General features: G+C 43.5%; 1 protein-coding gene across 9 annotated transcripts in view; it reads left to right on the top strand.

Annotated features, from left to right (window-relative positions):
• MED12L (mediator complex subunit 12L) overlaps window positions 1–23184 on the top strand; it is a 313958-nt gene that overhangs the window by 64497 nt on the left and 226277 nt on the right. For all 9 annotated transcript variants that reach the window (XR_011650864.1, XM_045199938.3, XM_071220599.1 and 6 more), the window contains 6 exons: window positions 3454–3623; window positions 5958–6068; window positions 7082–7351; window positions 10525–10674; window positions 11676–11775; window positions 12089–12225. Coding sequence is in view for 8 of the 9 variants with exons in the window: in XM_045199938.3 (XP_045055873.2) it covers window positions 3454–3623; window positions 5958–6068; window positions 7082–7351; window positions 10525–10674; window positions 11676–11775; window positions 12089–12225 (938 nt within the window). In the remaining variant the exon portion in view is untranslated. The remainder of the gene's footprint in view (window positions 1–3453; window positions 3624–5957; window positions 6069–7081; window positions 7352–10524; window positions 10675–11675; window positions 11776–12088; window positions 12226–23184) is intronic.

Here is a 23184-nt window from a genome sequence, read left to right on the forward strand (position 1 = left end):
CATACTGTTCCCAAGTTCGTTTTTCCAGGGCCGATAAATGCGGTCTCTGTTGCTTCTCCGCTGTGTCGCACTGCAGGACGCCCTCTCCCGGAGCCTTGTTGCGTTGGCCTGCTGTGTGTGCCCCCTGGATGGGGGTGCTGCTCCTCTGCTGAGCGCCCGTCCTCTTATTACTGCTGCAGGTATTCCAGGCCCAGGGGCCTCGTTTAAGGTAACCTGGTCCACTTCTCCCCACTGTGTTTTCACGTACCAGAGTGGGGCGTCTCACACCTGTTTGTGCACTTCTGGGCTAGCTGCATCACCTTGGGTGAGCCGACAGGGCCTGGGTCTATGAAGTGGGAGGGTGAACTGCATGACCTCTGAACCCCCTCCTGTTGGGGGGTTAGGCATTAACAGAGAAGGAATAGTGGCTGTTGGATTTTTGGATGCTAGGGAGAGCATTGTCAGAAGGACCAGACATTTTACTCAGTCCTGACCCCTCTCTCAGTAACATTCATGCTCATAAACTTTCTGCAAGTGTGGCTTCAGACCTCGGGTTCCCCTGGCCATCCAGGGGCTGCAGACGTCTCCACACACTCCAAGTGCTTGAATTTAGAACTTCATTTGCAGAGCAGCCTCCTCGGTCACTTTCTGCATCTTTTTACCTTTGAATCCCGCCCTGCCACCCGTCTTCCCTGTGACTGTTATCTAGTCCTTTTCTCCTTTAGCACCTGGAAACTGGGCCTCCCACTTGAGACCAGTTAAGTCAGAATCTGGCAGGTGGGGCTGAAGGCACTGGCATTTGGTAAAAGCTCCCATTGGGGGGGCGGTTTACATTCAGGGCTGAGACCACAGCCTGTCTTTGCCACTGCTGACTGCCCCGTTGCCCCTACAATGACCAGTCCTAAGTAAGCGTGAGAGGGCAGCAAATCCTGATACTGGCTTGGCCAAAGCGTCCATTGGTTTTTTTTTCTGTAAAATGACTCCAGTAGCACTTAGTTGTCTTTAATTTCATTTGAAACACTTTTGTTATCTTGTATTGTGACAGCTGTCATATCAGTGTGTATTAAAAAAACATCAAAATTGGTGAATTTTTGTGTAGCCATTTTAATATTGAAGATGGAGGAAAATATGCAACATTTTGGGAATATTATGCTTTATTATTTCAAGAAAGGTAAAAATGCAGCTGAAATGCAAAAAAAGATTTGTGCAGTGTGTGGAGAAGGTGCTGTGACTGATCAAATGTTGTCAAAAGTGGTTTGCAAAGTTTCATGGTGGAGATTTCTCGCTGGACGATGCTCCATGGTCGGGTAGACCGGTTGAAGTTGATAGCGATCAAATCGAGACAGTATGACAGCAATCAATATTATACCATGCAGAAGATAGCCGACATACTCAAAATACCCGAATATATAAAGTTACTGGTGCAAATGAAAAATGTGTCTTTTATTTTACTGAAAAAGCCATACGGACTTTTTGGCCAACCCAGTATTTTCAAGGAGCACAGTACTTGTGGACATTTGTTTTTAATTTCTAATGAAAATTTTGCGTGCGTCCTAATTTTTTATACTAGTCCACTCGTGACTGTCTTATGTCCCAGACCTCTGAATCTACCTGCTTGATACTGCTTGAGTCTGTCAGTTGAGTACAGTTAAAATTAAAATACACTACTAAGAGTACTGCATTTGAATTCCATGTGAGTTCCAAAAGGAGTGGAGATTGTGGAACGGTATATTCAGCAAGTTTTTAAAAAGACATGTATATGTTTGTATCAACAGTCAAGTACATATAAACACTGAAAGGCTACATGTTAAAATGTTTAATGATTATGGGTGATGGGGTCACACGTTTTTTGTTTTCATAATTTGCATGACACATTTTCTATAGTGACCATGTATTTCTTCTACATTAAAAAAAAAAACCTTAAAAAGAAAATATATTCTTGACAAAGTAGGGTGTGTGAATGTGTGCGTTATTTTTAGCTCTCGAGACTAAAATACTCTGTGGGGATACTGAGAATAGTACCATACTGAGAGTGAGCTAATAGCAAGGCTTGGCACTCAAACTAGGATTTGGATCCTTGTTATTTTTGTTTTTGCTTATTACAGCTAAGCGAAACTCACCTCATCTGATGGTTGGCATTTTGCTCTGTTGAACAAGTGTCATGAGACTATTAGTCCATATCAGGGGCAGCAGAAGATGATGACATTGATAATTTACTCTTCTGTTTTTAACTCCAGTGGATTCATGTTAATGATAATCTGTTATTGGTGGCAAACGTTGACCTAGCATCTGTTCATCTTTTTGCATTGGTTTATTATTGGAGTTTAACATGTGCATTTGAATTTGAATTTTAAATAAGACACAGTTAGACTAAGTGGTTTAAACCACAACTTAACAGTAGTTATCTCTGGGTACTGTTTTGAAATAATTTTAACAGTATTCAACAAGGAAAAACAAAGTGCTCAATCCCTAACAGATGTTTAGTGTCTGCTTATACTTTTGTCAAAATAGCTTCCTTCAAAGTAAGGTGGAAGTACCTGCTGCCAAGTAATAGGAAAACAGCATCGTGCGGTAATGTTTCAATACGATGGTTTCTTCCGAAATGCTGTTTGGCTAATCCGTGGGGAAATTTGGCTGTGAGTATGCAGTTATTACATTTTTATCCACAGAATGGGCTAAAGTTGGCATCTCATCCCTCATGGTTGCCAGAGGCAACACACTGATTTAATTCGTGCCCCTGTGGCAGACGTTTCTGAGTAATTTCAGTGATTTTTTAATGCTACCGTTTCTGTTTCCTTCACAGTCCCCTGCCTGTTGTAGCTCCCCACTCCTGCCGATTGCCTTCTGAGGCGCCTTGTGTTGGCTGAGGGGAGTGGGATAAGTGAAGGCGCAGCTGCTTGTCCAAGAGGGCAGCCGCTCTGCATCCTGGCCGCTCCTGGGCCGGCCCCCCTTGAATGCCAGTCCTCTCACCGATTGTCACTCACAGAACCAATCTTAATTAGGCATGTTTGAGGCTTGACTCGGACTCCGAAAACATACTCTCAGAGAGCTGCACTTGGGGGATTTTGAATTCTTTTGGTACAGACTTGAGCTGTCTTGAAGGGCTCACCCCGGCTGTTCTGTTTCCTGCTTGTGCTTTGATATTTTTGTTATGCTGACTGTTGTTTAACGTGGAGGATCCCCTGATGCACCTAATTTGAGCGTAACTGCCTTCTCCTGGATGTGGGGTTGCAGAGCACAGAGGAGAGCTGCCTTCTCCGCTCAGAGCGGGCCAGATCCCTGCGGCCTGTGGAGGGCAGGCCGTGGTACACTGGCGTGTGTTGCTTAAGGGCTTTGGGGTGGACGAGCCTTTCTGAACACCGCTTTCTCCTGCAGAAGCCTTTTTTATGTCATTTGTTTTATAAGTCCATCCTTAAGATAATCAGAAAGGGGGGAAAACAGTTAATTCTTATACTATTTCTTTAAAAAATGCAGAATGGACACAAATATCTACCAGATATCTTCGAGAGCAATTGGCCAAGATTTCCGACTTCTACCACATGGCTTCCAGCACGGGCGACGGCCCAGTCCCGGTGCCGCCCGATGTGGAGCAAGCTCTGAAGCAGTGGGAGTACAACGCAAAGCTGGCCTTCCACATGTTCCAGGTAACCCTGAGCAGGCAGTCTCTGTAGCATCTCTTAGGAAGAGAGCAGATTCCTTATGGTTTAGTTTTCTGGGGGTTAAATTGTATCTCTGCGTTCAAAGGAAGCAATCTGACATTTCTCACATCGAATTAGATTGAAGGCAACACCTTTGCCCTGAGTCGATGGCATCTTACTACACATATTGATCTCCAGCTTTAATGATGTCAGCTCTTTTAGTGCACTATTAAATATAATCCTCTTCAGCCTTTTATTTTGCAAAAGGTAGATGTATTCATTCAAAAAGCTTTGTGCTGATGTAGATACCCTTTAGAGTCTAGTTATTCCAAAGGTAGGTCGTTTTAATTTGGTGAACCTACAGTTTAATACGCAGTTGAGGGGGCAGGTGAGGGCGTTGAGACGTGACTGAACAGCCACCCAGAGAAGCTGATGTGAGTCGTGTTGACCAGAAGAGGGCGCGTGTGCAGCCAGATGCCTCAATCTTTACTCGGGGCCAGGAGGAGGAAGTGTGTGTATTCAGCTGAAACTGTATTGCTCGCATACAGACTTTCACTCCCTGCTCTGCTGACCAGAGAGGAGAGGGATTAGAAAGAATGTGTGGCTTCTAAATTTCCCCCTGAGAACTTTAATTATAATTTCCAGCTTGTGATTTTTCCCTAAGAGGGAAAAATAGGAAAAAGCATGGTCCTTTTGTGAAGTAGCACTGTTAAAGTCAGTTAACACAACTCTTTACGTACCCTAGCTCCATTTACTAGCGGACTACTTCAGTGCCTGCTCGGAGCGTTTATGACTTTTATTGAGCAGAGGATTAGGCTGCATCTTTTAAAAAGTGTCTCTCACCATGCTTAATGGCTTTTGAAGGATTTCTTTACGTATTAGGACATTGAAATCAGTATGTCTTTTACAGGAAGCAATTAGGCCATAAACTGATTGGATTCTAATTGGAACATTAATACTACAGCTTAAAAGTTTGTTATACTTTTGAACTGCCATATTCTGAAATGTGAAACTGACCCTCGAATGTACCCGTGCGGACAGCCTGTGCCGAAACGAGGGCGTGGGTGCAGAGCCCCAGCCCCTCGAGGGTGGGCTGTTGTGTCGCCATTGGCAGTCGTGCTTGTGAAGGTCCTCGTTTTGAACGCTGCATTCACCATCTCTTATACCTCAGTGCAGGATTCCATTGTATTTATTTCTCTATTGAGTTAAAGTTCACTTTACTGGTTTTAAAGTTTTAAATTACAGTTTTTCTGTGACTAACGCTTTAACTCTTTTTGACTTTCAGTATTTAAAAAGTTAGAAATTAGCGATAAGTAACTATCTTGGTATCATGTCAATGTGGTGTCTTTGTAATCTCATAAATACTGTAATTTATCAGTACAGTATTTCATACAAATTGTCGGTAACGAGGGTCGTGGACCACTGGTAATGCACAGGTCTGTAAAAGTTGCCAGGAACAAAGTAGGAGTTCACATTAATTACTGAGGTTGTTACCCTAACGACCATGAAAGTGTGTGTCTTTCCCAGAAAAAATAGCTTTTTGTTTTCATCTTGAAGTTGCTTTCATGATGTGAGTCATAACGCAGAACTGTACGGTGGCATCACATGTGATGTGCACGGGCTGTCATAAAATAGCGCGTGTGCTCGCATGTACATGCGTGAAGGCAGTAGATGAAAAATGTTAGGAGTGCTTGTGTCTAGGGTCTCTTTCACCCCTGTGGGACGTTTTGGAACTTTGCAGGTGTGTTATCGTTTTTAGTAGTTATACTGGAATATTTACACATTGTAGTATTTTATTATGAATTCCTTTTATTTCTTCATATTATAGTTAGTTATGCCATTCTGTTTTTAAGGATATATTTTACGAGTAGGTTGTAGTGTCTGAATTTTATTTTAGCCTAGAGGAGACTATTAAGGGACCTGGGATTTGTCAGGGTTGTCAACTTCTGGTCGAGATAATGATATGATGGGTGCTTCTGTTCTTTATAGTTGCCACCACTGCCAGGTTCCCTCCAGTGAGGATGACGTCATGCACTTCTGACATCTCGCCGGGGGCTCGATATGCCTTGGGAGTCTTTTGAATTTTCTTTCTTGTAGGAATTAAAATTTTTAAAAATTTAGAATGAAGTATATAACCAAAAACCACCACCACCACCACCAACAACAAAATACCCAAACCAACCATATAAAGTAATATTAGTTCTTTTTGTTTAGAATTTGGGCTGTGATTAATGAGTTTTACTACAACTGAAACAATAATAGTAGAATTATGCTTAAGCAGAAGAATAACAGTGGTTTTTGCTTTAACATTATTAATGTAATTTTCTGTGCTCATTTAAGGAAGGAATGCTAGAAAAACATGAATATTTGACATGGATCTTGGATGTCTTAGAGAAGATCAGGCCAATGGATGATGATCTTCTTAAACTGCTGTTACCACTAATGCTGCAGGTACAGTACATATAACGTGAGCCAGCTGATTTTACGGGCAAGAAATGAGTCTGATAAGAATGGTTAAGTTTAGTAGAGATGGAAGAGGAAAAGATTTCATTTTGGAATGGAAGGCAGAATATCTTGACGCTACAATACACGAAGTGGTAAGAGGCTTCTTAAGTTTTAGCATCTTTTGTAAGGGCCGCGTTCAAAGTTTGATCTGCCTGCCCTTTTTACGTATCCTCACCCACAGTGATTTCTCCCGTCACTGAGCTAAGCGAGCAGCCCTTTAAATTCTGTCTCCTTGTTCACACAGATTCCTGTGAAAATAAAACAGATCATCTCTCTTTAAGGTTACGGAGGATCTTCTACATTTGTTTGATATTTTTTGAGCCACTGGGGATGGGAACTTCCTATTTTAGTGATTGGCCTAAAGTCTGTTAAAATTTAGGCTATGTGGATGAAGTTTATTTAAAAAATCGTTCTTGGAAAGGTGATACATGTATTTGATTACTCAAACACTGCGAAAAGGTGCCTGACGGAAAGTACTGCCGTTTCTCACCCTCGTGCGCGCAGCCTGTCGGGGACTGCACCGGGCCGCCATCCTGGGCGCCCTCCCTGAGAGGTGCTGTTGTGGCGGCAGCCACCGGCCAGGCGTGGCTGTTGAACGGTTGGACTGTGACTAGTACAGATCGGGCTGTGTTCTCAGTGAAAAATACACACCAAATTTCACACTTGATGCAGAAACAAGAGCATACGTAATGTCTCAACACTTTTTGTTTTGATTACATGTTGAAATGATAACATTTTGGCTATATGAGGATAAATAAAATATATTATTCTTTTAATTTTACCTTTGTTTTTTGAATGGCTGCTAGAAAATTTAAAATTACTTATACGGCTTATGTTTCTGTTGGACGGCACTGGCCTATATAGTACCTTTGAAGGTTTTTTTTTTAATTAAAAATATGTGTATTAAAATAGTTATTTCACCGGTCACGACTGAAATCTGGTGTCCTTGTACTTCTCAGTATTCGGATGAGTTTGTTCAATCGGCCTACCTGTCGCGTCGTCTTGCCTACTTTTGTGCCCGGCGTCTCGCCTTGCTGCTGAGTGATAGCCCCAGCCTCCTTGCCGCCCACTCGCCCCACATGATGATAGGACCAAACAGCTCCAGCATCGGGGCCCCTAGCCCTGGCACCCCCGGCCCCGGCGTGAGCCCCGTGCAGCTGGCCTTCTCAGACTTCCTGTCTTGTGCACAGCATGGTCCCCTGGTTTATGGACTGAGTTGTATGTTGCAGGTAAGTCCTTGGACCTGGTTACTTTATGTTAAATTTCCATGTAGGAAATAATCGTAGTGGGAATCACATCCTCAGCTGTCACATCACAGCTCTAGTTTTTTCCTTAACCAAGTAATTAATAGATGGAAATTTCATGTTTTTATTACCTATGTTAAATCGGGCTAAGAGAAGATTAGTTGCTTTAGTCTCGAAGAAAGTTACTGCAGTTGTTCTTGGTTAGAGCCGTTAGTAGTTCAATGATTAACAGTCCTTGAGGGAATCCATAGAATGAGTCAACTATATTCCTGTGCTGGAAGATCAGCTTCTTCACGCAACATTCTTTAGCTTCCTCAGTTTACATCTTGAGTTGGTTGCCTCTTCCAAACAATTTATCACACTCTGTTCATGTGCCAAGCGTTACTGTTGGTGCGGTGGTGACCGTCCAGTAGCGTGCCGGCCAGTGGGCTGACAGTAGGGAATGAGATGCAGCCCTGCCCTGGGGAGCTCACAGGTTAGTGTTCAGGGCACATTTCTTGGGCTCTTTGCTTAGACAGAGGCCTTGCCATAAAGACATGGTAGAGTTTACTGCTTTGTCAGGAAGACAGACTTTAAGTGGGCAATTTTTGTACACTCTGATAAGGGCTGCTGGGGGGATGCACAGGGAGCTGAGGGAGGTGAGAAGTAGAATTTCTGGTCCCATCTAGAATTCAGGGAAGCCTTCTGAAGGACATGGTCCTGATTGGTGCTTACTATATGAGTTAAGGAGAAAAGGTGTAGAGTCTTCCTGGCAGAGCTGACAGCAGGGGCAAGGGCCTAGAGGGTTGATTGGTCCTCCTGTGTGCAGATTGGTAGTAGTGGAACACAGAGCATAAAGTCTGTTGGTGGTCAGGGCACAGAAGACCCCCGTGTGCCTTCTAATTGGGATGTCATCGAAGGATCTTTGTGCACGGAAGTGACACGGTCAGTTGTGTGGGTTAAATTGTTTTAACCCCAGTAGTGGGATGATTTGTGGAAGTGGGGAGGTAGTGGAGAGAGAGACAAGGCAAAGAAATAAGTTTTAAGAGTCCAGGTAAGTTCAATTTCGGACTATTATTATTCCTTAGGATCTCCAAGTGGACATTTTTGAGAGGTGTTACATGTTTCATCCTGAAGATGAGGGCAACAACAGACTAATGTGTGGATTTGATTCATTTGTGGCCATTCAGCTGGTCAGAAGTCTGGGAGGGGGTGCAGGTACCTCAAGAATCAGCACTGAGAGAGGACTTGTGGGCCTAACAGGCATGAGGGGTGAGAGGTGGCAGAGGGGACTGCACAGGGAAGTCTGGCCAGACTGGGGAGAGAATGGGAGAGAATATTACTATAGAAACAAAGACGAGAGTAAGGAATACTGTCGTTAAGTCTGTTATTTTAATAGCATTTATTATTCTGGGCACTGTTCTAAGTTGTAACACATACTAAGTTATTAGTGTTCTTTTTGTAACACTAATACTGAAATGGTGGAATTCAAACCCAGACTGCCTGTGTCCAGAATCCACACTCTTAACTGCCACATGAGACGGCTTCTCTAGGTACCGCAGAAAGTTTCAATACGCAGTTAGTAGTGGGCAGGGCCCAGTGGATTGGGGAAGTGTGGTAAGGAGGTGGCTGAACTTGCCTTTGACAATCTGGTAGTGTCATTGATGATCAGTTAGATGTTGGGTGAAAAGTCAGATTAAGGGGTTGACGAGTGATGCAGAATGAAGGGAAGAGATAGAAATTGCTGCTGGGTGAATGGAGATTTTTTTAAAATTTACTTTTGATGGGCAGATATTTCTTAGCTAAGGCTAGAGTAGTAGAGAGAGAGTCAAGAACAGGAGCTGAGGGGTGTCGGATAGACCGGTGCCCTGGCTGTGGGAAGCTTTGGAATTAAGCACGCAGGGAAGAGCTCCACTGCGGATGGGAGATGAGCATCCCCATGGTCACAGACAGGAGGAAGTGGGCAGGGATGTGTCCCCGTGGAGACAGCTGCGCCAGAGGGTTCAGAGACTTAATGGTCTTCTCATCTGCCATCTGGGTTCCACAAACATGCCTCCTAGAATCTAGTACTTTTATTTCTAAATCCACTTTTTATAAAAAGGAAATGGTGCATTTATTGTCTAAGCCATCTTTATTTGCTGTTGAGTGGCACGATACCGTAATGGTGAAGACATATACTTTAACATCGTTTCAGACCGGATTTTAGCCTTTGCTCTCTCTTTTGGTAACTTTGACCTTGAAGCTCTGTTTCCCCAAGTGTACATGGCAGATGCTAACAGTTCTTATTACCTGACAGGGTTAAGGTTACGAGGACAGAAAGCTTTCAGGGCAGTGTTGGGCACCGAGCAAATGTTTCATTAAATGTAAGCTACACTATGTAATTTGCATTTAGGAGGCAGCATGGTTAGCATCATGGTTCCCAGCGTGTGTGCTGAAATCAGTTTGGGCCAGTTTCTAGTCTTTCTGTCTCATCGTCCTCTTGTGCAGAGTTGGGGCGTAGCAGCACTGTCTCGGGTTGTTAAGACATACCGGTAAGGTGGTCAGAGAAAACGTGGCATTCAGGCTGGTCAAGCAGAACCGGCCTGTCGGGCGCAGCCGGGGCAGACAAGCTACAATCTGTGGGCCAGACGCAGCCCACCAGCCATGATGGGTTCTGTGTTTTCAACGAGTTACTAAAGCAAAAAAAGAAGAATATGCGACAGAAGCTGTAGATGAACTGAAAATCTTAAAACATTTACTATCTGGCTTTTTATAGAAAAAATGTGCCGACTGCTAGTTCAGGTTACTGCCTGCCCAGCATTTAGGAAGCTACTTGCTGTACCATATTTGAAGTAGTAAAAAAAAAATTGCCTTTTTAGAGTTCATAATCTTATAAATTACGTATTTAATTCTACCTAATTTTTAAAATTTCTTGAAAAAATTGTTTTGTGATGATTACTTCATTTGTACTGTTTCCTTGGTTTCCTGTACCAGATAATTTCTCAATAACTGTACTTCCCTTTCAAATTAATAATTACTAGTTTTGTCTTATCAATTGAAAAATTATGGGGTAAAATACTCATATTTACTTTAAACTCACTGGTAAGAAACTGTAGAAATCCTGGCAAGGCGTCATTTTTACTGTGAGTTGTTCCGCTTTTCCCTTTCTCCCACTCTGGGTTTTCCTGGTTTACTTGCAGACTGTCACTCTCTGTTGCCCAAGTGCCTTGGTGTGGAATTACTCCACAAACGACAGTAAGAGTGCGACCCCCGGCTCACCGCTGGATCTGCTGCAGGTGGCTCCCTCCAGTCTCCCCATGCCGGGCGGGAACACGGCTTTCAATCAGCAGGTAGACTTTTGGTTGTGGTTTGGTGGGGATTCTCATTGTTTTTATTCTTTTTATTTTAATCTTCACATGATGACATGCTTACTGATTTAGAGAGGGGAAGGGGAGGAGAGAGAGAGGGAGAGAAACAGCGATGTGAGAGAGAAACATTGACTGGTTACCTCTGGCATGCACCCTGACTTGGACCAAACTCACAGCCCAGGCATGTGGCCTGGCTGGGAATTGAACCCACGACCTTTTGTCTTATGGGATGATGCTCTAACCAACTGAGCCACGCTGGCCAGGGCAAGGGTTCTCATTTTGAGAGGCATCAGGGCAAAATGAGTCGAGTGGGTTTTAACATTTTACGTGCTGGGTGATGTTCCCAGCTCTCCTCCTCCTCTCTGTCTGGGTGGCCTCGAGAAATATTTAGCCTCTGCAACCACAGAAGTTCATGTTGCTGCCATCTTGCGGCACAGTTCTGGCAAAGAGTTCTGCCACCCAGACAGTAGTTATGGTGATGGTTCTACATGACCACAACTCTCATAGTAGTAGTCTGTGAAATTTAGTAATTATCACATTTTTATTAGTGCTGGGTTACTCGGTTCAAAGATGTAAAGAAACTTGAACCAAAGAATGGAGACTAATATTTAGAATCAGGTCCCTGTTTTTTGCCAGGCAGTCGTAAATTAATGAATCACAGCTGTTTGCTTTCATACATAGAAGAATAGCTCAAAGATGATATTGAGAACTTTTACCTTTCTATATGATGTCCTAAAAGGTTTTCACTTACAAAGAATTTTGCAAGCATTTATTTTTGTGAGCATTTATTATTGAAAACTTGCATTGATTCACGAACTGTAAATTTTAAAATGCACTCTTGGGCCACAGGCTGAATTTCCTACAATGCAATCAAGACTGTAGTTCACCGTAGGATACTCTGCTCATGTGGAAAAGCCTGACATGATTTAGACAACCACTGTGGCTTTCCAAGCACAAGGTAATTAGAAGTGATTATTTTTCAGGTTCGGGCAAGGATTTATGAGGTAGAACAGCAGATTAAACAAAGAGGCCGCGCAGTGGAAGTTCGGTGGTCTTTTGACAAGTGCCAAGAGTCAACAGCAGGTACAGAATGAACACAACAGAGAGTGCTTTTGAATGCGGGGCTTTTTATGTTTTGCTTCTGATTCTTGCAAATTCATCCACACGTTGAATAAGGATGCCTTTTGACAAAGCCATCCTGTGAGTTTTGAGGATGTTCTTTAGTTTATGCCCTGAAGATCCTGGCTGGCACGTCAGGCTTGGCTTTGTCGGCGGTTCTTCTATGCTGAGAATGATTTCTTAACATTGTTTTTGCATCACGTAATAACGAGAATCGTACTGCACTGTTTTGGCTTCATTTGGCCTCTTTAACCGCTCGCTTCCTGCCCACTTCCAGGCGTGACCATCAGCCGGGTGCTGCACACGCTGGAGGCGCTGGACCGGCACTGCTTTGACCGGAGCGACTCCAGCAACTCCATGGAGACGCTCTACCACAAGGTTTTCTGGGCGCACCAAAACAAAGACAACCAAGAGGTGGTTACTCTTTTCACCTTTTATTGGCATTTTTTCTTACTTTTCATTCAGTAAATTTTGCTAAAGCCTTTTCTATGAAGTGTTATATCTTATAAAGTGGTCTTCACCCTGAACCCATATTTTTGTAGGACTGAAATGTCCCACTGTTATAAAAACAGAATGTCCATTGTGCTGGTCTACCTGCGTGTATTGATTGGAAAGACTTTTCTTTGTCATTTTCTCATCATTTCCCATCATTTCAGTTTCAGCAGAATATTCCTCACCTAGCGATTGGACTTTATGTAGTGGTTTTGCTTAACTAAGGAGGAATAGATGTAGCACATCAGAAGGCAGTGAATGAATACTTGTGGTGTCGGTCGTTGGAAAAGCTGTAGACAGTGTGCTATTCAGAATTCTCCGCAGAAACAGAACCAACAGGGAGAAATTATGTGTGTGTGTATGTACGGAAGAGTGAGAGTATTCACAGTCGTTTGACGCGGAGTGGTGTTTGGGCGAGTGGTGGATAGCTGTTTGGGCGAGTGGCGGATAGCGTCTGGGACGGTGGTCCCACGGATTCTAAAGGGGCTAAAACATCCGTGTGGCTAGTGACGCGGTGGCATCATGACGCAGTGCAGTGCGCTGCTCATGCGTGTGGTGGTGGTTCAGGCGTGAACAAGCCTGCTGTGCTGCCTGTCACGTGACAGTGTGCCCACGGTCCTTGGTAGTGCATTTTACTGTCATCTTAGAGTGCGTTCTTTCTACTTGCTGAGGAAGTTTGCTGTGAGACAGCGCGCCGCGTGAAACCAGCAGCAACCTCGTACGTGTCGTGTTTGCCGTGTCTGATTGCGTCATTTCTCCTGTTGTTTCGTGTGGTAACATGCTGTACAGGCTTGTAGCGTAGGAGCAATAGGCTGTGTCGTACAGCTGTGTGTGTAGTAGGTTATACCATCCAGGTTTGTGTAAGTGCCCTCTGTGATGTTTGCACAACCACACAATTGCCTACTTGACCCATTTCTCAAAATGTGTCCTAGTCCTTAAGTGGTGTGTGACTGTGTTTTAAGGAACTGGCTCACGTGATCATGGGGGCTGGCAAACCTGAAATGTGCAGGGCAGGCCAGCAGGTTGGGGGCCCAGGGAAGAGCAGGTAATGCAGCGTGAGTCTGAAGGCGGCCTGCGGGCAGACTTCCCTCCTGCTGGGAGCCCTGTATTTTCTGTTGAGGCCTTTACCTGTTTGAATGAGGCCTGCCCAGATTATGGAGGATAGTGTGTTTTACTGAGACTACTGATTTAAATATTATTTACATGAAAAAAAAAAAAAAGAAAGAAAAACCTTTACAACAACATCTAAATTAATTTGATCAAAAAATTAGCCAGCTAACTGGACATATAGAATTAGCCATCACACACAATTTTTACCATATGCTTCCTAGCAACAGACTGTTTCATTATTGAACTTATCTATAAACATAAATTTTTATTTTTTTAAACTTTTTTTTTTTTTTGAGAAATAAAGAGTTTGTGTTTTTTTACAATGGAAAGTATATATGGAAAGAAGAGATACAATGAAAGCAACCACCACAAACCTTTTGTTATCCTACATTTATGTGAACTTAATGTGAAACTTTTCCAGATTATTTCTCTTTCTGGAATATTTGTGAGTCAGCACTCTGCTTCTCAAAGATAAGGCTCAAGACCATTGATGCCAAGGAGGACATCCGAGTGTTGAGAGTGAGACACAGGGACTGAGGGTGATTTCTAGTTTACGTGAGCCTGGGTAGAAATGCCTCAGTACTTCCGGAGAGCATCCCGATGATAAAAGTCCACATCATTCCCTGCTTATGGACACAGGATAGAGCGTTACTGTGTTCTTTTGGGGTGGACACCTGAAAGTCAGTCTTTTTGTAATAAAGACTTTCTTGAGTAAGAGGCTTCAAGGATACTAAGATTTTTAATAATTAGAAGTGAGCTTGTCTGGAAGGAAAGTAGGACTACCTGAGATTCAAGGTGTGCTTTTGGATCGCTAGCCTGCTGGTGCTGAGTGTTGAGTAAAGGCTACCGTGCTCCCTGGGGAGGGTGTTGCCTGGCCTACTCAACCGCTTCAGTTTTGTGGTTAGCAGGATTGTATAATCCAACTTTGTAGTGAATGAAATGGGCATCTTCGGAATTATATGCCTCATTCACCCATACAGAATGTTACTCTCAGACCCTCGAAAGAGAAGATCATGAGTATCTTATCCAGAGCAGAAATTATGTTTGATGTTTTTGAATAAAATTGTATTATCAGGTGGTCTCTCAGGCACAGTTGTCTCCAATGTGCAAGAAGAAATGATGAGAACTTCTATTTAGATTACATTTTAAAACAACCTTATGCTTTAAGCAGTTCTAAGTTTTATAATGAACATAATTGTTATGATAGTATCAGTATAGAAATAAATAAATATGTGTATAGTGAAAATACTTACTTAAAAAATATTGAGCTGTATGTGAGAAATGTTGGGAGATCCCTGCTCTAAGTTTCCTCTCCGTGACAAACTTCACCCAGCAAGTGGGAAGCACATGCCACTAGAGGGCGACATGTGCTCAGCGCTGAGTCCTGGATGCTCTAGTCACAAACGCACTTCAGTGGAAGGACCTCAGCGTTTCCCAGTTGCCCGTTTAGGAGTAATGATTGCATGTTGACTCAATTCTGGGAAGATGCGATGTGAATGAGTGGTTCCTTTGTGGTTACTGTGCTGTTTTGTGAGTAAGACAAAAACTACATTTTAACCTGTAATTCAGACTGGTCACCTTTCTTAATAATTGGTCGGAGAGAGTAACTGGATAGAGCGAGCCTTCTGAACATTTAACATTAGTTAATTTTTTTCTTTTTTAACAACATGGCATTGGTATCTATTTGTGTGTGTGTATGTATATGTGTGCAAATGACAATGTTTCATCTCTGTTGACTCTTCACAGGGTTTGCTGTTTTCTTCTGAGTCACTTGATGTGCTACTTGAATTCGTGTATGAGCTGCAGAGCTGTGTTGACTGCTCAGTTCTGTGACCTTGAACAGGTTACTGATGGGCTCTGTGCCTTAGTGCCCTCACTTGTTAGCGGGCACAGAGCACTTGACCTGTCTATGTCTAAGGAGACATGAGCACTTTCAGAATTGTGAAGCACTGTGTAAATATGTTTCAAATTGTTATTGTCAAACGGTAATATTACTAGGATTGTATCAGAAGAGCCAATGTAGTAGTATATTGGAAGTTATAGTTCTGATAAGGAGGAGTTGCATAATGTGGTTAGTATTCGGAAACACACCTCGCCTCTTTAAAATGGACCTCCCCTTTGTGGGTTTATAGTTCGTTAGGACTTTGGCAAGGTGATAGGCCATAGAAAATGTACAAGTGCTGCAGTTGCAATGAGTTTGAGTTTTGCTTTTGCCGAAGTTGTGTTTAGGTATGTCTGGGCCCTGGATTGCATGGCCTCTTTACTCAGATCTGTTTGGGAAATTTGAACTTCACTCTCCTCGATTCCCTTTTCTTTGGAACTGCGAAGGGGAAGTACTGTCCTCTGCACTGACTTGTGGGGGGCGGGAAGAGCAGCTGTCCAGATGGGATGCGGGGTCAGAGGTTCAGATTTGTGGTGTGTAATGTCTCGGTGTTGGGTGGAAGCCCACTGGAAACAGTAATGCACGGGATGAAGGGATTCGGGGCCTCGGTCCTGCTCTTTGGTGGGACTGCGGTCACAAGAATGAGAGGAGCAGCTGCCACTGTGCCCACAATGGGGCGTGACAGCCTGTGGCATGCTTTCACTCCGTCCACATGAAAAGCATTGTTCCTGTGCCCTCCCCCTCCTCTCCTTCCTGCTGCCCCCAGGTCCTGAGCTACTGCTTCTTTGTCAGGGCTCTGGTGCTAGTTTGAGTAAGGGAGTGAAGATGCGAACATCAAAACCCTTAATGTTTACTTATTCTAGATCTGTGCCACTTGAGTTTCCGTTTACTGGAGTTGGGGTGTGAAAGTGTGCTTAGGACAGAGCTTGTCACACGGCTGCTAGATGGGCGCTGTGAACCTGTGGTGGGCTTCTGTGTACAGGCTGCCGGGAGCGTGGGGCTGCAGTGACCGTGGACTTGGCTTTTTAGGAACAGGGTAGCGTCTCTCGGACTCTGCTTGGGACTGCAGACACAGTTGCCTGATCCAGCAGTTCAAGAGAACTACGAAACCACGATTTGTATGTTGACTTTTGCAGTCTCACAACACTGCCGGCCCGGCTGCGTGTCTGGTGGTCATGTTTGCTCAGGTGCCTGTCACTCTCCAACTCCGAGTACGTGCTTTATACAACATTTACTCATCTGTTTAGTGTTCTAGAGCCATTTCAACTTCTGGCGACGGGAGCAGACAAGCCCAACACCCGTGTGAGGGAGTTACGGGGTGGGGTGCAGGGACCTCCTGACTGCAAACCCTGACTGAGTCTGTCACTTGTGGCCCCACCTCCAAGCAGCAGGATGAAGGCATGGCCCCTCAACCCTCTAGAGCCCTTGGGCCACTTCCTTCCTCTTGGCTTCTCTCCTTGTTGATGGGGGCATAAGGGGAGAAGCAGCTGCATCTTCGGGTGCTTGGGGATGTGGGTAGAAGGGAAAGTGTAAAGGGGGCAGGAAGAGCTGCCTTTTCACTTCTCTCTCTGGTGTTCCAGGAAGCCAACTTTGTCCTGAGTCATGAGTAGGACACACCAGCTGCAGTGGACAGAACTGGTCAAAACAGCTTGAGCCCGTGCATTCCCCTTTCCCTGCAAGCAAACAAAAGCATCTCATGGCAGAACCCTGGAACCCCACGTGTTTGATGTTCGTGTTTGTTTGATGCTTAGAATGTTCATGAAGCATTCTTTGACAACTGTGATGATCACATACTGGTGATCAGAATGGCAGCCTGAGGTGCAGAGCATGTGCCTGGTTCACATGCTGGTCTCCAGGGCCAGACCAGGCCTGTGTCAGTGTGGCTGATGCGCCACCTGGGCATCGGGACCTAAAAGACAGAGTCTCGGGTTCTGTGACTGTGCTTGTCTGTGTTTGTCTTCCTGCAAGCTGGGACTCCCACGGGCCGGGGTCTGTCTGTTCTGCTCGCTAGCACCAGGCCTGGGCCCACAGGTCCTGAGGAGATACTTACGAAATTTGTTTTTGGGGGCTCATAAAAATGCTGCTGGAACAGTGAACTTGAAGGGTAGAACTTGAACCAGATACAGCCTAGAACGGTAGGAGTGAGTGCGGTGTGCACTCGGTGTAAGTTGTCACTTTTGCCGGTGGTGCCCGATCAGATGTGCAGGGGAGTGTGCAGGTGGGAGCGTGGCTGACAGGAGGGTGCTCGCTCAGCTGTGAAGTCCGGCTACTGCGTTCCTTTGGGGGCATATGGACACTTCCCTTACTCTGGATGAGTGTCCATATCTTCACTTGTGAAGGGACACTCTATCTCTTGATGTTGTGAGAGTGACATGAAATCTTACAGATAAAACATTTAGATACTTACAGGGCCTAGATGTAAATCCTAGCTACTATTTTTACTGATGATGTATATTGGGAGACAGAAACTTCTGGAGAGATGGAAGGAATACGATCCCTCAGGACTACTGTGGACAGACAGACATACCCCTCCACCCCCAAGTGTCCATCACGCAATCCACTAATCCATAAAGTACAGCCAGGATCTGTCCGGCCTTCTTACATTCTTTGATTTTCACAAAGCCTTTTACCCTCAGTAGGGAAGGGGGAGGACGGGCTTGGCACACCGAGGTGAGGTGGCTGCAATGCCATGTTGTAAAAGAGATCATGACCATTTCAATGTTCAGGATCTGTCTCCCCTCCCCTCCCCTCCCGTGTTCTCTCCTCTCCTCTCCTCTCTTCTGTCTCCTGTTCTCTCTTCTCTTCTCTTCTTTTTCTTTCCTTCATTTCATTTCTTTTTTTTTTAACGTTACTTAATGTAAGGAAAACATTTTAGTCACTTTTTTTTCACTTTAGTCACTTTTCAAAGCCAACACTGAAGGGTGTCTAACAAGGCAAAAAGTCAGGCAAACAAGGAAAACATACCTTGCGTGACATCCCCTCGAGCTGCCCTGTGCCGAACTATGACAACTGTCATTAATGCTGACCCTGATCCTGCTGGAATCGACTGCACTTCAGTCAGAAATGACATGTTTTCCTGCCGGCTCTCCAAAGGAATCGTTGCTAATCTTTTACAGCCACCATGTTCTTCTTTTTAAAAATAAATCTAAAACTAACTAAATAAAAGGGCAGTTATATTCACATGACTGGGGACAAAATTGTGTGATCAGACATTAGACTTCGCTGTTACAGAGAAGGGCCAATAATGCCTTCATTAGCCTGGGGTGGGCCTCGGTTTGATTTGACCATGTACACAAACCTTTCTTAAACTTTTTTTCCGAGCACTTCACAGGCCCTGTTTTAAGTGTGTTATATCATCTAATTTAAGTTTTTGCTGGCCAGTGTGATGCATGTTTTAAAAAATTCTTTCATCTCCATCTTTACAGGTGAGGAAACCGAGGCTTAGAGAGAACGAGTACGTTGCCGACCTCCCCCCAGCTCCTTAGTGGGAAGACAGGAGTTGGGACCCTAAGCGGTTCCAGAATCGCACTCTCATTTAGATAGTGCCTTCTGTTCTTTGAACCCCTTTAAGAATAATTTGATTTTAGGTAACTATAGCCGAGCAAACCAGTGTCAGATGCAATTTTAGAAAAAGGAGTGTAAAACCTTTGTAATTGCCTTAAACAGTCTCCACATATTATTAATATTGGCATATTTTTTCTTAAGGAATAATCTTTAATTTTTAAAAGTTTGCTTGACAGTTTTAACATAGTAAGCAATACCTAAGTTAGAAGAAAGCCCAAATCCTCAAGCTGAGCAACCTGGCCTTTGTAGTACAGCACGGACTTGAGGCCAACTCAGGCCCGGATTTGAATCCTGGCTTTGCTGCTAAGTAGCTGGGTAGCCTCAGGCCAGTAGCTCACCTCCTTTAGTACCATTCTCTTTGTCCAGGGCCCTTCCATGGAGCCCTTTTCATAGGGAAGCACATGGTAAACAGTAAGCACCAGTTGTTATATTCTTGGCTGGGCAACTGTGGGTGTCAAGTCAGAAGAACCTAGCACCATCTTTTAGAAATTGTTATTTCCCTTGTTCTCATTTCTTTGTTTCCTTTATTATTTGTAAAAGTCAAGCAGTACAGCCCTGGCTGGTGTGGCTCAGTTGGTTGGAGCATCGTCCCATACACCCAAATTTGAGGGTTCAGTTCCTGGTCAGGGCGCATGCCTGGGTTGTGGGTTCGATCTCCGGTTCAGGTTTGTACAAGAGGCAACTGATTGATGTTTCTCTCTCTCCCCACCCTTCCTCTTTCTCCAAAAGCAATGAAAAGAAAACATCTTGGGTGAGGATTTTTTTTTTTTTAAAGGCGAGCAGTACAGTTTATTGGACCATATAGGGATGACTTGGGAGTTATGGCTAATGTTTTAATTATTTCCAGGATTAGAGACCTGGCATTTTTCAGGGGCTTTCAGAGGGGTTTGCTTTGTGATGATAATTTTATCTCACGGATGACTTTGGCTATCATACAGTTAAATATTTCTCAGAACTGTTTTCTCCCTTCGTATGATTTAATGTTGATTTGACTGAGGGATGGCAAATATCTTTTTGGGAACAGTACAAATTAATGACAATTAGTTGATATAAATGCTTGAAAAATGGTTTTAATATTGTTTTCATATCTCTTTTCTTCTCAGAACTGTACTATTTTTAACTGCTGTTTTGGGAAAAAAAAAAGGACATCTTTTTTGTTTTCATGGTGTCTGTTTTGTTTCAACATTGATTCTGAGGATGTGAGACCAGGAAAACCTGCCCCTTTCCTCACAGAAATCAGCCATTCTAAATATCTTTTGGAAATGTACATGTGAAAACATTCATATTTATGAATATTTTTCAATAATGAATGCTGTTTATATTTAAGTAATAAATCTTGTGAACTTGTTACTTTATATGGTGATACTGTTAGAAATACTATTTGTGACTGTGTCCAACAGGCTTATTATGTCTTATTAGCAGTTCAGACCAGTGTTTCACTTAAGCAACTCTTGGAATTCATCCAGATCTCCACAGTGTGCCTCGAACCGCGTGAATTGCTGTCACTATTCTACATATCATTCCATATTATTTATTGGTTCTATTATATGAATAATGTCTTTATCCCGATATGACCATTTTGTTTAATGTTGACTAAGAGTGCTTAATTACATTTGTAAACATGTTCTTTTAGTCTCAGATTAAAGAGCTATTAAAGAACTTTATTTAGGGCCCTGACTAGTGTGGCTCAGTGGGTTGGGTGTTGTCCCACAAGGCAAAATGTTGCCGGTCGATTCTGGTCAGGGCACAGGCCTGGGTTGCAGGTTCGTCCCTGGTTGGGGCGCGTATGAGAGACAGCCGGTCAGTGTTTCCCTACTGCATGGATGTTTCTCTCCCTTTCTTTCTCTCTCCATTACCCTCTCTCTAATAAGTAAACAAATAAAAGAAGTCTTAAAAATTTTTTTGAAAGCGCTTTATTCAGTATCTGATATCCAGTCAAGTTTGTTGTTGCTTGCAGTAACAAGCCATTGATTTTCCGTGCTCCCTTTCATGGAATTATTAATTAATTAATTTATTTACAGAGAGAAGGGATGGGAGGGAGAAATAGAGGGAGAGAAATATTACCTGTTGCCTCCTTCACGCCTCCAGCCAGGGACCTGGCCCACAACCCAGGCATGTGCCCAGACTGGGAATCACACCAGTGACCTTCTGGTTTATGGCATGATGCCCAACCAACTGAGCCACACCAGTCAGGGCTATGGTATCGTTTTATAATGTAGGTTGTATGTTTAAAATGGTAAACGATCTCACCAAATATCTTCAGATTTTTAAAGGAAATCTCCCTTCTTTGTTTGTTAAAGAATACAAGACCTGTGGTTAGCTTCTAGATACCAGTAGGTTGTTGAGTAGTAATTGAATTAAACGTAATCTAGTAAGTTTGCGCTACCTTCCCCCAGGAAGGAAAAAATGTGACGAATCCCGTGATGATAAAAACTTGCTTCACATTTGGAACACCTGTACTATAGATGTAGAGAGCACTCTTCATGATGATTGTTTGCAACAGGATTAATAGTTTCAGTATCTTCCCACTGTGGGTGTGTCCCAAGTTCATGTGGGTCAGATGAACAATTCTGTTTTTTAAGGGACCTTACTGATTTTTGAATTTTTGAATTGCTTGTTCTCATTATAGAAGTTTTTTCTGCTTGTGATGGTTATACACACAGTGCATGAATATATTCTTGTTTTTTTATTTTTTAATTTATTTTTTTTATTGTTGTTCAAGTACAGTTTTCTGCATTTTCCCCCCACCCCACTCCAACCCCCCCAGCCCTCCCCACCTCCCTCCCGTTTCCACCCCCCACCCCCGTTATTGTCCATGTGTCCTTTATGATTGTTCCTGCAAATCCTTCACCCATTTCCCCTTAAATTCCCTCCCCTTTCCCCTCTGGTTACTATCAGCGTGTTCTCAATTTCTGTGTCTTTGGTTATATTTTGCTCATTTGTTTGATTTGTTGATTAGGTTCCTGTTCAATGTGAGATCTCATGGTATTACATTCTTGATATCAAGAACTCCCTTTCAGCCAGCAACTTGGAATCCTGCTCTACTCTCCTGCTGAGAATGGGGGGCTACCAGAGTTCCTGCTGTGGAGCCAGACTTTCCAAGTCATGACCTGGCAGTTTTGAGACATTTAACATTTTTCAAACGTTAGGCCTCACTGTGCTCCACAATCATACGATGGTGTGAAAGCACTGAAAAGGGGAATTCTGTGTTTTGTGAGAAGCAGCCCCCTTCACTTTGGCCTTTATACTTTGGATACTTTCCTAGGCACATTGATGTGCCTAGATGTGAACACTTAATACTCTAACAGGATTTTTTCCTGCTCAATATTGTCCACCACATTTTGCTTGTTTATTTTGTTCTGTCTGTGGTGCTCAATTCTTTTATTCTTATACAGTTTTCCATTTATCTGGGTTGATGGGGGGTTAGATAATTATTTTATGTGAACTGTTGCCTTATCCTTTCAAACATTTGTTCCTTTTTATTCCCATTGACTAATCTTTTAGAATAAGAGTGTTGGGGCCCGCATCCTTGATTCATTAAATTAGGAAGGGAAATGCTTCTGGTGTTTTACACTTAGTCAACTTTTGGGTTACATCAGGGTTTTTCCATGTTAAGTAAGTGTATCTATGTGTGGGGGAAGGAAGATAAGATATTAGACCCCCCCCACCCCCAACCATTCTCCTTATGTTTTTCTTCAGTTTCACGTAGCACAGTACATTGCTTTTATATTCTTTGATTAAAAACTATCTATTGAACCTACCATGTGTCAGGCACAATGGGAGATATTGAAAACATAACCATGAAGAAGGCCCATCCCAGCCTCAAGCATCTAGTCTGAGAACAGTTAGGGGAGGAGTGAAGTCTTTGGTAGTTCACTCCCGTGGCTTCACTTTCTGTGTGATAATTAGATTAGAATTTGGGCTGGTGTATAGAGAGGTGGGAGTCAGGGCTGGGACCGTGGGTGGCAGTGGCTGGTTGGAGTGGGGTCTGAGTGACTGCTTGGGAGACTTCCGTATCGCCATGATGTCCTTGTGCTTCCAGTGATCCGGCTTCGCCCGCGATTGGGAGCAACAGGAAGTGTGGGCCTTGGAATTAGGCCTCCGAGTTCTCCCACTTTCAACCTCTGTGCCCTCGGCCACCTCACTTACCCCCTAAACCTCTGTTTTCTGATCTGTGAAATGGGAATAGCAATGCCTGCTTCCAAGTTTCTTGTTGAGGTGAGAGATGATGTAAGTAACACACCCAGTGCCTGCTCAATAAGTATTTTTGATTATTACTACTGCTACTATCTGTGGTTGGAAATTTACAGCTGTTAATATTGTTG

This window comes from Desmodus rotundus, chromosome 2, assembly GCF_022682495.2.
Source record: "Desmodus rotundus isolate HL8 chromosome 2, HLdesRot8A.1, whole genome shotgun sequence".
Lineage (NCBI taxonomy): Eukaryota > Metazoa > Chordata > Mammalia > Chiroptera > Phyllostomidae > Desmodus > Desmodus rotundus.